General features: G+C 40.5%; 1 protein-coding gene across 1 annotated transcript; it reads right to left on the bottom strand.

Annotated features, from left to right (window-relative positions):
- Window positions 1-942: 942 nt before the first annotated feature.
- Window positions 943-7,817, bottom strand: dhh (desert hedgehog signaling molecule). Its single transcript, XM_007556594.2, has 3 exons — window positions 6,813-7,817; window positions 3,082-3,343; window positions 943-2,161 (listed from the first exon to the last, which is right to left on the bottom strand). Exons 1-3 carry the CDS (start codon window positions 7,119-7,121, stop codon window positions 1,392-1,394), a joined length of 1,341 nt encoding a protein of 446 aa, XP_007556656.1. The 5' UTR covers window positions 7,122-7,817; the 3' UTR covers window positions 943-1,391.
- Between the last annotated feature and the right edge of the window lie 9,007 nt (window positions 7,818-16,824).

Below are 16,824 nucleotides of genomic sequence, written 5' to 3'. Positions count from 1 at the left end.
ATGCCTAATGCATGCATCTGATGTATAGTTACAGGGATTAACAAGGTACATTTTGCTATGTATATATATTAATATGTTTTTGTAGTAAATTAATTTAGTATTATGAAAAAAAAACAACTTTGTTATTTTATGTTTGAGAAACCACTTTATGTTATCCAGATGACAATACACAATTCCTCCACAAGGGGGTGTATAACCTCATCCTCATTTTATTAACACAGGTCCATTAGCTTTTCCATTTCTGTTTACATTTAAAGCATGTGTCTTGGTAACAAATAAAACATTTTAGATCAAGTGTTTAATGTGCATGTCGGGGGGCACAGTTTCTCCTTAGGTGTATATTTAAGACCAAAAATCCCCAAAACCTTTTCAAATATTAGAAACAAAAAGAAAAAAAAAAAACACACAAATATGCTTTTGTAAATATAAAATGGGAGTAATTACAAAACTACTAAGATCAGAATTCATCATATACACAAAAGCATGAAATTACATTTCATAGTCAAAATAAAATGTTTTCATATTTCCTGGCGGGTTGCACAGTGGAGCACGTTCCGCCTTCATACTTTCCAAGTTAAGGACATTTGCTGAAGAAAAAGTTTAAATTGTTTCATTTCTTATCTACTTTGCGACAGCTAAAAATATTGAATCCACTTGATTTAGACACTTGTTGCCCTCCAAACAAGCATAGTGTTTAAATGTAAAAGAACAGTAACTCAGACGTCATAAAACTGGCATAATTCAAACTGGAATTGTTGCACATCACACAGAGGAAACCCTTTACTCCAATAATCTCAAGGCGATAAAGTCAAGGAGTGGCACAGTTGAGCGTTTTGTTAACTTCTTTACCTTGCATGGACCTTAATCCTCCAGCCACATTTTGCTTAACAAGTCAAAGAGAAATCACTGTAAAATGTGCAGAAGCTAAAGAAAACACAAATATTGCATTTATGGAATTACATTTTTATTCGTTTGGTGATGCGATACCAAGTCAGTGCTTACAATACAAGTTGTAGAATTATTATAGCAATAATAAAATGCAACCTCTATATATTATGATTCATGAAGTACAAAAATAAAGATTCTGTTGTACAGGGAATTCATTCCTATCCCATCATATTTTTCTTTTTTTCTTTTTAATGCAAAAAGAAATAACAGCTGTACAAATACTGACTGATATACAGTAATATTTGGTTTAAATCTTTTCTGACCAATAATTTCATTATTCAACATATCTTACAGACTGCTTATGTTATGGATCGACAGTAGATTAGCATACAGACAGTAGTGTAAAAAGCCAACCAGCAATTTCAGATTCTCACATCCTTCTTATCTGAAGGAAGACAAACAGCAGCTTTACTTCAGGTGTGGCCTGCAGTATGTTTCAACTTTTAAGCATGGAAAATGTCGGAGTCTAAGAAGATGCATGCAAATCTGTAGAGTAGTCTAGCATACCAGTGTACTTCTGATGTCTTCAAGGAGCACTGCTCTTGATCTTTCACTCTAAGAGGTTCGCTGAGATTGTCTTGCTTGTGAATACTTATTTTTTCTGTTGTGCCAAACTGTGTTGCAGTCTCAATGCCAGCTTTTTGCTGCCCTTTTACGTCTTCCCCCCAAAACGAGCGCTTCAGGGAACGGAGAAGCCGTAAAGGTCCAAATGCCCAGTGTGCAAGGTCGTGGTCCTCCAGCAGCGCGTAGCTGGACACAAGCACCCCGTCAACAAACATAGTTCCAGCTTCAGTGAGGGGCGCAAACACTCCCACACTTTCAGTAAGAGAGACGGATACAATTCGGGATGTTTCCATTTGACCCCCCGGTGTGCCGATGAGGACGCAGTCCCCGACTCTGGCTCTGCTCGCGAACACGGCCCGATACTCATTCGCGTTATGTCCGCAGTCAGGGTCTAAAAACACCAAATGATGTGGAGTCACGACCAGTCGGTTGCCACCGTCCGCCTCCAGAGACAGAAAGACAGACCGGCTTTCCTGGTCCCGGTGCAGAAACAAGAGGACTTGGCTGTACACGACCTGACCTGTCCCAGACAGAGCCAGGATCCGGTCGCCAGAGGCCAGTGATGACAGAGTCTTCTGCCTCCCTCCAGCAACCGTCACCCGGGCCCAGCCTGGGAAACAGCCACCCCTCTCCACTGCTTCAGATTTATCTGCAGAGAGGATGAAACAGAAAGTGTTCCTTACTGTCCTTAGTATTAAAAAAAATATTTCAAAAGGTGATACATTTTATTCCTCATGCAGAAGGAGCGACTCAGTAAATTAGAATAATTAAAAGTTTGTTTCAAGCTTTTTAAAATCAAAAACTAAGACTATTGTAAATGCATTTTACACAAAGGTCTGCAATTCAAACATTTGTTTCTGTAAACTTCACTTAATGTGTCGTAAAAATAATATCAACTTCCCAAAATGTTGTTTCTAAGAACATTAGGATGAAAGACTGTCCACGATTCAGGAGTCATTGACATCCTCCACAGGGAAGAAAGATACTAAAACTCATTGCTAAAGAAGCCGTCTGTTCATAGTGCTGTTTCCAAGCATTTAAATGGAAAGCTTGGTGAAAGGAAAAAGTGTGTGCACACAAATGCAATTCTGAGAGATTTTTTTTTATATACATACATTTATATTTTCTCTTCTCTAGTGGCCTTTCTTTGACAGTGATTGGACATGAAAGTGAGTTGTGAGAGAGGAAAAGACATTCGGCAAAGGTCAACAGGCCAGGACTCGAACCTGCTGCGGCCGCATAAAGTTACACATGGGTTGTGCACTTCATGAGTTTATGGCCTCTATTAGTGCAACATTGACTCAGAGACGCCCCAGCAGAGCAGCAGGTAGAATCCCTCGGATATATGCTCCAAATACACAGAGCCATAACCAACGACTGAATGCAGACACTGCTTAGTAAGTCACAATTGTCAAAATTAACAGAATATTGAACGTAATGAAGTTCACTTTTTGAAATGAATTACTGAAATAAACTTTTCATAATATTCTAAATTCACTGAGATGCACTTGTAAGTAAAAAAAAAAAAAAAAAAAAAAAAAAAAAAAAAAAAAAAAAAATCTAACTTACCTGCTTTGACCGAACAGTGGATGTGATACCTAGACTCATAATGGACCCAGTCAAATCCTGCTTCTACAGCCAGCTGGGCCAGGATGCCGTACTTCTTTGTTTCTCTGTCGTCTGTGGTTATATCCACGGCTCGGCCTTCGTAGTGCAGAGAGCCCTGAGGGTGGTGGCCGTCTTCATCCCAGGCCTCCGTCACGCGCAGGTGCACCCCTGGCCACTGGTTCATCACGGCAATGGCCAACCTGTTCAAACAGTCCTTACATCGCTGCAGGAGAATAAAACACACGGGTGGAAGGTTTAAGAATAGGAGAAATGCAGACTGTTTTCAGGCAGGTACAGAGCCACAAGCAACTGTTCATGTTTTAGACACTTCCTTGTTTAAATTAAAAGGATTGGTAACCAGTGTGCTGAGGAGAAATGCAGGATTTTGAATGAAGTGTATTAGAGCAGGAACACATCTAAAGACGTACCTCAAACCCACTGACCTCGTAAAGGTCAGTGGGTTTGAGGTACGTTGTTGAGGACCGCTGGTGTAGAGGACAATATGAGCTTTTTATAGCTTTACATTAGCAAGCACATGTTCCAACACTGCATTAGTTTAACAGGCAGAGTGCCAGAACTGCCCATTATATGTCTTGACATATCTTAAGAACTATATATTTCTCTTTAAAAACATCTTAGACTAAACGTCTTAAAGAATTGATATGATTTTGGTTAAGTTCCCATGTTTTTAAAAACTAGAACTGCACAAAATATCGACTCACATAGGGAAACAAACTTGCAAGGACTGCTTGAATGTACTATTTGGTGGTCTGTAACTTTTAAAGCTCCATTCATTCACGCCCTGTAATATTTAGTCGTTTGCATGGGTTTTCATTTGGTGCATCGTGATGTTCTTGGCTAGAGGTCGTAGTTTTAAACTCAAGATGCACCGATCAGGCACTTACTGGCTCATAGAAATTAGTATTTTCCTTGACAAGAAGGTTAAAGATGGTCTGCATTTATATAGGCACACACCCCGTTTTTACTAAACTAAAAAGCGAGTAAAAGTACATGCTGTTGACTGATGTTTTTAATCAAGCAAACCTAGAGGGAGTTTCTAGCCATGATACATTTAATGAAAAAGAGCAAGGGAAAACTTGCCGATTCCAATCTCTTATCGATCGATTGTGCCATCTTTAACCGTTGTGTGAAATATTTTGTTTCTAGACATTTGGACATTAATATTTCCATTTTCAGTTAGAAACGTCTCTCGCAGGGAGCTCTCGGATGTCTTGCGTCTCCATTTGCAAATTTGAATGAGCTTTCTATGGCGTCTGAGCCGAACTCATGCTCATGCAGCAGACGTTTGCAAGCTTCCTTAAACAGCAAAGGAACTGCTACAGTTACCAGAGCCATGTATCCAAATCTACACCTAAGTATAGAGACCGATAAAACACAGTTCCTCCCTCGCTCTGCTAAAGGCCATCTCAGCTTTGTGCAAACAATCAGACTGCAACCTACTGTAGCCAGTTTGGCACATTCTTTGGTCTTTTCAACAGGGTGGCAGAATAATCAAGGCCATTCTCTGCCTTTCCAGATTGTTCCAGGCTCGAGTTAGACACTTTCACCCCTGAGACATTTGATCAAATGTGTGCACAGTGACTCTTAACACCCCCATGGGCCATAATGTTGCAGACTGTGTCAGCATTGTCGCAAAATAGAGAGTTGTGGGGGGGGGTGGAAGTGGAACAAAAATATGATGACAGCAGCAGCATCTGGGATGATACACTCACTACTTCTTCAGTGCATGATCACTTTAGTCATCTTGTGGCCTTTACAAGTAATTTTAAAATATATTTGTGCAGCAAAATGATGAAAGGCAAAAAAATAAATAAAAAATAGAGGATGAGAGCAAGTTCAGGAGCTCTGTGAGAAGAAAGCAATGCAGAGGAGGGTCGAGGTTGAGGCGAACGAGGAGGCCAGAGGGGAAGAATGTATGGGCTTGGACTTGGGAATGTGACAGAAAGAGTGAGAAAGAGTGAGGGGCAGAAAACAAACTGGGTACATTTCTCTCGCAATGCCATTGAAGAGAGGCGTTTCATTGTCACAACCACAATAGTCGCTTTTCCGACGGTGCCATTACTTCAGCAGGCGGGAATTTTAGTATAGGCGACTTCTTCGGAGTTCTTGAAGTGACGCACAAAGAGCGTCTTTCACGTGTAGGGGGGGTCATATGCACACATTCTGATTGGGTACACAGAGGGTATGCACATACAATTAAAGATTTTCATCACGTACAATCACTCTGGGTGGACGAAGCAACACAGACCTACATCCCAAACATTTACCAGAATCCTCCGTATGATGGATAGAGCTATATCCGATTCAGAAAGAGTTCGGCTGAAAATGTGTTTTTTTCAATACCCGCAATTGTCCTTTTTTTTTTTTTCCCCCCAAAGATCAATACATTTGGGGTTCTATCCCTAGTAAGCAAATACAAACGCAAAAACTTACTGGCACACAAGTGGATTTTTGTTCTATTAAGACAGGGGTGCCCAAAGTCGGTCCTCGAGGGCCGGCTTCCTGCACGTTTTAGTTCTCTCCCTGGTGGTAGTAACAACCTTTTCAGCTTGTCAATGTTCCTCTTAGGCCTTCTAACGAGCCATTACTTGATCCAGGTGCATTAAACCAGGGAGAGAACTAAAACATGCAGGATGCCGGCCCTCGAGGACCAACTTTGGGCACCCCTGTATTAAGAGAACAAAATCTGCAATTTAAATATTTAGTTTTCAGTGTCAACATCTTTGGCTAAAGATTAAAAAGGAGTTTCTGTGGAGGAGCTGGTGCACAGCATTACGTCCTGATTGTGTAATCTATAAAAGATGGAGGAGGGAGTACAGAGTTTTAGCAAACATTGAGTGACGTCCTTTGATTTGAGCTGAACGCAACACATACATAGCAGAAAGTATATGAGCTACAAATCTCAGGAAGTGTTTAAATACAAAAGATCTTTTTAAATCGACAGCAACACACTGATCAATTGTCCACACATAAAAAATTGACTAATTTGTCCTTGATTGGCGAGCGGTTGATCAAATACTAAATAGAATCAGATTTTTGAGTGACCGGATCAAAACCCCCACAGATTTGACTTTTTCTTTCTTTTTTTTTTGATTGAGAAAGTTTAGGGAGTATTCTTCAATGCCTATAGATAATCTTGTAATTTATTATTTTTATGTTCTGCTCTCGTTGTTAAAGACGAGGAAACACGTTCTCTTTCAATTTATTTTTCATTCAAATCCACCTCAAAGAGCAAGCAGCACATCTTTGTGTTATATTCCTTGAAATAACAACATCCAAAGATCAGTGTTGTGGGGCTTTGTTTAATGGCAATGCAGAGGCCCCATAGGAGGGAATCCGCATGCAAAGAAGTCATCTGGGGTTCGAATCCCGACCTCCTGGCCCATTTTCTGTCAGATTGCGGTCAATAAAAGAACACTAGTGCCAGAAATGTTAAAGTCAGCCAAAATCAGATTTGATTATAAAAACTTTATAGTCAAATCTGAATATCTGATTTAAATACTCTCAGATATCGACCAGGTAAAGCCTGATCAGTGCAACTCTATTAATTGATAGTACAAAGACACAAAAAACATCCATCTGTCAGGCCACACTGTTCATTTTCCTGGAGTGGAAGTGTAACCCAACTGAGACCAAGTGATAAATGTAAATCCACAACACACCAACCTCACCTTAGTCATGACCCGATCTGCGCTCGTGTTCTCCTCATCCTTGAAGACAATGTCTGGGTTGTAGTTGCACACCAGCTGGTTGAAGCGCTCAGAGTTGCGCGAGATCTTGCCCTCGGCCCTGCCACTGGCCCCCAGGGTGTTCTCAGAGAAGTTGGGGAAGAACTGCTTGTAGCGCATAGGTGTGAGCTTCCTGGGCCTGGAACGCGTGCCGTACCCAGGACCGGGTCCGCATCCCTGGACCACGCCTAGGCAGGTACAAGCAGCAAGCAGGCCGAGCGGTGCCAGGCGGGCCCACCAGAACTGCTTCATTGGGGAGGGTTGGAGCTCAGAGGCTCAGGATGACAGCCCTGTTCCAGGTGAGTGACGGCAACTGAATGAGGGTCAGATCTTGGTCCATACCCAATCATGGATAACTGGTGCTGGTATTTTAAAATAAACTTAAAGTGTGCCCATTTGAGGTATTTGGATTGTTATTGTTAAACAATAATAATAATAAATTAGAAGTTAAACTACAAAGTGGATATTGCTTTTAACAGTCCCAAAAAGTGTTCCGACTGGTCGAAGTATCTAAAAAGTTTGACATCAGGTATTTAAAGTGATGCAGCATGAGGGTTTCTGAAGAAGTTTCTCAGTAGAGGCGCTGCGTTCCTGTGCTACTCTCGATTCCTCCACAGGTGCCTGTCTTGACGCAGGTGTTTTGAAGGGTTTTTCTGCTCACTTACCGCTCCTCTCCTCTCTCCTCTCCAGCTCCCCTTTAGGAGGCGCACACACCTAAAGCCCGACGCTTCCCCAGACTACAAATCCCTCCTCTGGCGCTGTCATCCTCTTTTTGCGTCCTAATTTCTCGCGTCTTTTGAGATCTTCTCTCTCCTTCGTCCACCCCCTTCTGTTCTCAGCGCTCCTGTCCACCTTGCGCCAGCCATTGGGTCTTATTAGCATCCGGACAAGATTGCCCTCCCTTCCTCTGCGCGCCACAGCACACGCCTCCAATTCAGCCATACAAAGAACATACGATGTTAACACAATGACCCCAACCCCGTCCACGTCAATTACCGTCTCGGGAGGGTTAACCCTTTCATGGATGAGTTATGATAGCCTCACTAGGGATTTGTGATTTCAGTCGGGATTTTTAAAGCAGGTGATTTTTCAAGTTCAGCTGCGTGTTTTAATTTGAATATGTTTCAAAAGTTAGCTTAGTTCACTAATTGCGCGTCAAAATTAAAACATTATTATTTATAATATAGATTAACGCCACAGAGAAGTGTAGACATTTACTTTTGTTATGAAAAGGTGAAACTTTGTTTCTCTGAACATTATATAAGATCAATAAAATATTTTTTTTTCAACGGAAATGGTATGACATTGCTCATTTATTTATTTGATTTGATTTATTTTAGCAGGTAATTTGACTGAGAACAACTTTTCATTTTCAACATCTTGTTCAGAAAAAAAAAACATTATGAGGAGTCTGTTGAACTGACAGTTAGGTAAGGTACGGTAAACTTTATTTATGTAGCGTCTTTCACAGGATAAAACCACAAGGTGCTTCACATTAACACAACCGTAAGAGAAAAATAAAACATAAAGGAGAATAAAATAGCACGCAAAGCAATTATCCAGTAGGAAGTAGTAGTAGATGTCCACAAGGAGGATCAGTCATAAAAGCTCATATATTAACAAGCTGGCTGTTGACAGATTAATGGAAAGTTGAGTAGAAGGAAAAAGTGCCTTGAGAGGTTTGTGAAGCAAACCACTTTTAATAATTTGCTGAACGTCACGAGAAACGGACTGCAGCTCCTTTTCTAAGGCTCACTGAAGTCAAGTTTATCAAGTTTATTTGCATTGCACATTTCAGCAACAAGGCAGTTCAAAGTGCTTTACATCATAAAAACACAAAAATACAAAGTCAAAGAACACATAGTCAACAGTTGAAGTATTACATTTTGTCAGGTGCCATTGTTACACATCCGAATGTTAATTAATGTTTAATTTATTATAGTTCAAAAACAACTCTGAACAGGTGGGGGGTTTTCTGGAAGTTTATTCCAGATTTGTGGTGAGTAGAACCTGAATACAACTTCTCAATTATAAGCTAAAAATACATTCCCATTATAGAAAATATCTGCAAAAAAAACAAAAAAAAGTGGTTTAGTTTTAAACCACTGCTAAAACTAAATTGTTCTGAAAGAAATTTTAGAAAGAGTGAAAACAATCTCAGGAAATTGTTCTGAAACTAAATTGTTTCTGAACAATTTAGTTTTAGCAGTGGTTTAAAATTCAGTGAACTATTGACAGTGATGCATGACGTTCACTTTAATGGACAGATAATTAATTGCAAAACGTAGTATCAGCACTTTAAATTTAATCAATTAAGCAAGTCCTTAATTATTGATGATTGTTACAATTTACTTGGAAAATGTTGTGGATGTCATAAAAAGTTTCTGTAAGCTTTCTCTGCCTTCCCAGTAGGTGGCAGTGTATTGATCCAGTGAAATGGCTCAAACGTGCAAATCTATCATCAACGCCTCCACATGTAAAATAAATCTGCTTTTAAAAGTTGTTCCCCTTTGCTGTGTTTACTGGACACAAGAGACTTAAAATTGTAAGAATTTAAAAAAACTTAAACTCCTGAAACTGCAAAGCTGCGCCCGATAAACTCAAAGGTTCCCCACTAGCTTTGCATTATCATCTTTGAGATACATCCTGAAGAGACATGTCATTTGAACGTACATGACCTTGCTTTTCCTTGCTCATCCCGCCCACTGGAGTAATTTATTAATAGACCGAGTTGAAGGTGAGAGGACCTAAGAAGGAGCACAAGTGTCCTGCCTCGATACCCCTGACCGTGACTTACAGTGTTGCCTTCCTGTGTTCGGGGAGCCGGCCTGACCCCATCTGACACCCAATAACCCCCCAAGACCTCATCACTGGAACGCCCCGTGGCCAGATTGCCAACTTATTATTTTTATCCACCTCGAGACAATAGATGGGAGCCTCATAAAATGACTCCGATAATGACAGACGAGAGAGCAAACATTGTGTCCCAGGGGTGAGACATCTGCAATCACAGGAGGAAGCTGAAATTAATGGCAGATTAAAGGTCAGAGTTTCTCACAGCGCTATCTCTAGTTTCCTGAGACACACAAGGCTCCATTTTTGAACTAAATTTCCTTTTCTCCGGTTTGGTTTGGTTTGGTTTGGTTTGGTCATGTGCAACACCTTGCAATAGTATTGAAACCCTTTGGACATTTTTTTTTTGTTGACAGACTTCTTTGTATTTTATTTTGTTTTTGTGACAGATCAACACAAAGTGGTGGAGCCGAAGAAAAATGGCTTCAGATAAAAACCTTACTACAGATTCTCAACTGGATTTAGATCTAAAGTCTAATGGAGATGGTGTGCTCCAGTTAAATTCCTGTCTTAGTCTTTTGACGCTCATGTCTTGGAGGAAGACTAAAACAAACAATTTTGGGACTCATCTGACCAGTTCACTTTCAACTTGTCCTTGTGTCCCCTGAACGACTTGAGACAAACTTCAAATCTCTCAAAAACATTTTTCTTCTTGCCACTCTTTCATTAAAAAGACCGATCAGAGGGAAGCAAAACAAATAACTGGGCCACAAAATTATGCTACCTGAGTCACGGATCTCTGAAGCTCCTCCAGAGCAACCATCAGCCTCTCGGCTGCTTTTCTGAATAACACCCCACATGATTCTGTGCATTCATTAATGTTGACTTACAAACCTCTGAAACCATCACAGGACAGCTGCGTTTGATCAAAATACACACGTAGGCTGTTTCTAACGTCAACTGGTTTCTTTTGATCTTATTCATAGGGGGTCAGAGTAAAGGGGACTCGTTGTAAATGCATGCCACAAAATCATTTTTATTACATTTCAGTAATTATGCACTAATTTTTCCTGCTCTATCACATCACATGAAACCTCAAGGTAAGGCTTGTGGTTGTAACGCGATAAAAATGTGAAAAGGTTTAAATTCTTTTGCAGTCTTTTATATTTCCTAACACTTTACTCTGACTGAACATGAGGCTCAAATATCTAACGGAGGTCTTAAAATAACTGATTGAAAGAACATTGTTTGATTCCTTCTCCAGCGGTCACCGAGTTCCACGGGGATCGTGGAAAAGGCATCCTCGTTTGGGAGAAGTTTCCAGATGATCCCAGGATGTTGTGGGGAGGGGTGGCGAAAGGCAAGGCTGCATCTTCCTGTCCTTACAGTAAACACAGAGGAAGCCTCGAGTCTGGCCCGAGCGACGCAGATGAGAGATTTCGGCCTCCGTAACAAACGCAGAGAATGACCCAATCAATAAAGGCAACAAACACTTTCGTATCTACAATCGTCCACAGCAACTTTTCCTCTTCAAAGTCGTTTGAAGGGTGAACGATTTCCATCAGGCTTGAAAGGGAAAGGAAGGAAGCAAACATCTGTGGGCTGGAGATGGAAATAAAGTCATTATTATTATGCGTTTTTTTTTTTTATTTTGGTACCCCCTCCCTCTGCCTCTCTCTTGCTCTTAACTTTTCACTCCCCAGATTTCAGGATGGGAGTGCGTGGCTCGGTGAATAGATTTGTTTCCTGCTCGGCCGTAGCACAGAAAACGAGATCTTTCCTGCTTGTGTTAGCTTTCCCCGCTTTGTTCTTTTCCAAACGCGTTCACCTGAACCGCTTGCTTTCGGTGACTTGCGGGAAATCAAACCCGCTACCCAGAGCTTCCGTTAGACGTTTCCACCTTTCCACCCTTCGTGACGCGTTTATCGAAAAATAGAACTTATATTTGCAAAAAAAAAAAAACAAAAAAAAACTGCTGGCTTTGACATTTCAAGTGTTTGTCTTTCTCTGGGAGCTGAATGGACACTCTGCAGGAGCAACTTCCTCCGATGGAGGCCGTTTCATGGGTTGTGGAGGAGGAAAGTCAAGGAGCTGCCATATTCCACACACACACACACACACACACACACATGCACACACACACCTACCCTCTCTCTCTTTCTCTCTCTCTCTCTCACACACACACACATCCTTGCTCTCAGCCCATAGCCACACCACCCTCTCCACTGTCTCTCACCATGTTATCAGTGCAGGAAGAGGCAGGGTGGTGCATTGTGATGTGGCTGTACACACTGGATGATTCTTGGCTTCTGTGCTGTGGTTTTGCATTGGGTATTACGTCAATAAAAGCCGGGTGGGTATTTCTGGTGATGTGTTGAGTTTTGCATTTAAAAAGTCCAAATTATCAGTGGCTACTGGTTACCATTCTGTTCAAGTTCTTTTTTTTAATTTTTTTATTTTTTTTATCAGCTCTGATGAAAAATAGCACCGGTGAGCCGAAGCTGAGATGATGCTGCACAGACATGAAGAATGAAATATAAGGGCTGGAACATCCTGTCGGCAGACAAGAAGGTCAAAGTTTGGGTAAGACATACCGTTCTGCGTGAACCCTGGCCATGAATCGGTGGAAGCCGCACAGAAAACATACGATTTGCTCTCGATTCTCCACTGAAATGAATCCCAGTGAATTTGCGATATCGTCTGTCCCACCCTTTGTGCCACGCTAGAGTCCCCCCCGCCCCCCAACAAAACAAAGGCGCTTCTGCGCCGTCCGATTGTGTGAAGTGAGTGTGCCGTGAGCGTGCACACAGGATGGCGGGCGGCTGCGGCAAACGGACAGTGTGGCCCATTATCTGTTGATTAGCGAGCAAGTCTCGCCTTTTCCTGAGTGATTTTTGTGTTAGCAAGTGCAGAAAAGAGGGAACAACAGTCCCTAATGCACTCTGGCACAAACATCAAACGGGCGACTGTCAGGAAGGCTAATCTGAGCCTCTTTTCCCCCCTTCATTCCCATGTTTTGACAATAAAGATAGCCTATCTCATCCCATTACAAGCTGCCAGTTTCCCGCCTTGTTCCCGATATGCCTGAAATCTGGTCCTGTGGACTGTGTTGCCCAGTGGGACTGCTGGGACGCTTCGACTGAACTGTGTGTAACCTTCGTGTTGCGTGGAAGAATAAATCCAAGGTTTTGATTTGTGGTAGGTTGTAATATGCTGTGCCCACCACACGCCAGCGTTTTAAAACTTTTTAATGATCGGCTCTGTCTGTATGACCGAGTTTTGGGCCAGCGGTTATTTTCTCAGAGACTTTTCCTGACCGGTGAAGGTCAACACACATGTGCTTCACTTAAATGCTCTCTTGTGTTTCTCATTTTGAAGAGTGGCTAAGAGAAATGGACGTCTGTGTCAGATCACACAGTATTTAAACCACATGAAAACACAGTGAGTTTTACTCCACTGCAGTCAGACTCGCCTGCTTTGGAAGAATGCATTTCATTTCAACTCTAGGATCATTTCTAAATTACAATGGCCTCTGAAAGTTTACGCAGCAAGTCTGGTTTGTGGAGACTTGAGAAATAATAATAATAAAAAAGACTTTTGTCTTGACTTTGCCTATTTTTATCAAACGTAATCATTAAGTATTAAGTCGAAGAAGAAAAATAGGAAGATACAAGTGTGAAAACGTGCAATAATCTGGTCACGCATGTGTTTAAACTAAATCTTGAAACGCTTTCTAATTCAGTTTCAGCATTTAGTCTTTGTGAGTTCACACCTGCCATCAATAACATGTAATTTGATCAGCTTTAAACAGTAATAATAATAATAATTCACATCCTTTTAGCTAAAGCCATAGTACATCTGTATGTATGAGGCCTTTTGTTCAACATTATATAATTTTGTTTACTTTAAAAATATCCACTGATTTAGAAAGGGCCATGATCTGTATTTTGGCTTAGCTTCAAGTGTATAATTTCAAATAGAGGAATAAACTATGTCCTAAGAATCACTAATAAAAATACAACTAACTAGAAGCACTCTAGATTTCAAATAAAATAAGCTTATTTTCAAAGAACAGTCATGGTTCACAATCCAGAAATCTCAAGAAAATCAGGTTTTATGTTTTGTTAAATTATCCAGGAAATTAGTCAAAGTTTAAAAAGATTAAAAAAACAAACAAAAAAAAACAGCTTCTGTTAGGCAGAAAGAAGGTGCCAAATTGTCCCCAGTAGGACTACTGTGCACAATGCAAATTTTAACATTGACGCAATGTAGTCATAGCAACAGATAATATGAGTGCCTGACTGGCCTTCCTGCAGTTCAGATATAATTCTTTAAAAAAAAAAAGTATGGTGTATCACAAAAAGGAGAATCAAACGACGACCACAAAGTTCCAGGGTGGCTGAAATATTTCATTCAGCAACGGAACATTCAGATTCTGTTCGCAAAACTGCAACAGACAGCATTCCCAGTTCCCAACTGATGAAAACATCCGTCTACAAGCAGTTATTTTATATTTTTGAAGTTTGATGCTATGGGAAGTAAACTGAGCTGAATGCCGTGGAAATGGGAATTGTACAAACTAGCTAAACAAAACAAAAAAAAGATGACACGTTTGTTTGCTGAACAGAAAGATGGGTTGAAGCACCAGTGCCATACACTAGGCAACATTTCTGCTGCCTGTAGCAAAACGCAACACACAGATTTACTCAGACAAGCAACCTGTCTGGGTTTGCCTCTTTATACACACGTCCTTTCAGCAATGAGGACTTAGGGCCACCGAGCAAAAGTAACAGCAAGATATTTTAGACACTGTTCAGGTCGAGCTTCAGCTCACGTCCTCCTGAATGTGCCTTTGTTGTGCCACTTGGAAGCACCTTAACTCTTTATGGGGCTGTGTAACTTGTGAAGCAATTTCTACAGTATTTTTTTTATTCCACTTAATAATATACTGAGATGCACGACAAGCAGTCAGCTTCTTCAACAATAACCTTGTGGCAGTTCTCCTCCTCGCAGGGTGTAAATCGCTGTCTGGTAGCACTATGTCTGAATTGAAAACATTTAATTGGCTTGATTTTCCAAGCAGCAAAATTGGGGGTTTTGATTACATGTGTGCAAATACTCAAAAAAAAAAAAAAAAAAACTATTTAAATGTAATGATTCTATGATTTTCACAGCTGCAATATGGAAATAAATGAGCTTTCTGATGGTACCCTAATTTATTGACAAGCACATTTTTCATTTTCTTTCAGTGGTTTTATTTAGGGTTTTTTAAATTAACTTGTTAACATCTTTTGTTAAAGACATCAGTCTGTCTCCTTTCCTTTTAGACTCTGGCAAAAGGTCGCACCTTTGATCTGTCCTACGTGTCACTTGGCCACAAGGTTTACCAGCCTCCAGCTGTAGCGCTGATGTTACAGCGACATTTTAGTTCATTTCCTTCAAAACCAAAAGGAAGCAGAATTGCAAAACAAATAAGCTTAATTAAAGCACCCAACAAAAGAAAACAAATGCAAACAAAGAAAAGAAAAAGAAAGGAGGGAGAAATTAATCAGACTTTGGGTTGGCTTGACTTGAACAGACTTCAAGAAAAAAAAAAAAACGGGAGGACGGGAAATGAACAAAAGGCAAGGAAGAGGAAAGGACGAAAGGAGGAGGAAAAGGAGGATGACGAGGAGTTAATGCGAGTGAATGTCCCCTCTCTTGATTTGAAGGGTTTTCTTTTTATCTGGCGCTTGCATCAGAGCGGGGAAAGCGTGGGCCACGGCCACGGCGGCGTCGTGGGTGGACACTGCTGACAGATGGGGCCAAAATATGGCTTTCTTCTGCTGCTGATTAAAGAAGTGCAACAAAAGGGTGGAGAGAGCGCACACACACAGTACGAGTCGCAGCAGATTGCTCACAGCGTTGTTACACTTCATAAAATGTAACGGCATCAAAGGCATGGCTTACAGTAAAAAGGCATATTGATGCGTTTCCAACAGGGGCACAAAAAAGATAAAAAGTCAAAACATTTTCTTTTTTTTTTATTGCTTTACGCTCATAACACTGTAAAACATGAAAAAAATGGAATGCCAAACCAGAGGCCTCTAAAGTAAACACTTTTTTTTTTTTTTTAAGTTGCAGTATCACTTTAAATATTTACTCATACATCACCTAAGAGTTATGGAGAAATGAATAAAACGTGACGTATAAAACCCCAAAATACCCATAAATAGAAAACATTAGACACTTTCTGTTTCAGAAGCAAGAATGAACATTCCCTGAACATCAGTGGGTAAACGTAGTGGCTCGTGTACATAACGTTGGGACTACAAAACACATAGAAGAGGACGATCTCCTCCAACAGAACTTGTTTTTGCGTTTGAGATGCACTGCCCCCTGCTGGTCAAACCAACGGAAAACAAGCTGTTGATGATGCAGGCGCAACAGCAGTGACGAGGGATCACCAACACGCAGCAGATAATGACATAATGCTGAGATTGTGGAATTTTGCACCAGCCCATTCTGGAAACCACTCAGAGCCCTGAGGGTCATATTTGGTTTCTTTACTTTAAAAAAAAAAAACAAACAAAAAAAAAAACAAAACAAAACACACACACACAAAAAAAGGATTCTAAAAATCCTAGCATAAAAGAACAAAACAAACAAACCAAAAAACAAGCAAGTTCTAAAATGACTTTTGGTAAAGTTTCAAAGTGTGCTTTTATGTATAAAATATTGCACAATCCCACACAGATTCTTAGTGATTCACAGTTTGATTGGTAAAGGCAGCAATTCCTCACTAGAATAGTTACATTAAAGGTACAAGGCTTAAGACACATTTCTTGTTTTTTTTTGTTCGTTTTTTCTTCCCAAAAAAAAAAATAAAAAAAAAAGTACAGTTCTGGCCACACTCACAAAATGCTCCCATTCGCCTGCAAAATCAGCAAACACACATAAAAATTCCCTGTGTAACCTCTAGGTTGACATACAACAACGTCTCTTTTCCTCCAATAAAACAACCTCATACTTATTTACAGTAAAAACCCTGTTAGAAAACCAGACCCACACAGAAGAAGAGTCCCAATCTCACAAAGGTTGTGTAATGTGCAATGAACTGACTGGAGTACCAAGAAAACCCTGAAGGAGGACGATGGATTCATGACACAGCTTCACTTCACAA

Source organism: Poecilia formosa, unplaced genomic scaffold (assembly GCF_000485575.1).
Source record: "Poecilia formosa unplaced genomic scaffold, Poecilia_formosa-5.1.2 Scaffold80, whole genome shotgun sequence".
Classification (NCBI taxonomy): domain Eukaryota; kingdom Metazoa; phylum Chordata; class Actinopteri; order Cyprinodontiformes; family Poeciliidae; genus Poecilia; species Poecilia formosa.
The sequence above is the reverse complement of the archived record's forward strand: the minus strand, read 5'-3'. Positions and strand labels throughout refer to the sequence as shown.

Excerpts from the sequence above, each read along its gene's own strand:
- dhh (XM_007556594.2), bottom strand. The coding sequence starts at position 7,121 with ATGAAGCAGTTCTGGTGGGCCCGCCTGGCACCGCTCGGCCTGCTTGCT. Across the intron at positions 3,344-6,812 it reads CAGATCGGGTCATGACTAAG|CGATGTAAGGACTGTTTGAA; the intron begins GTGAGGTTGGTG and ends ATTCTCCTGCAG. Across the intron at positions 2,162-3,081 it reads CCACTGTTCGGTCAAAGCAG|ATAAATCTGAAGCAGTGGAG; the intron begins GTAAGTTAGATT and ends TCCTCTCTGCAG.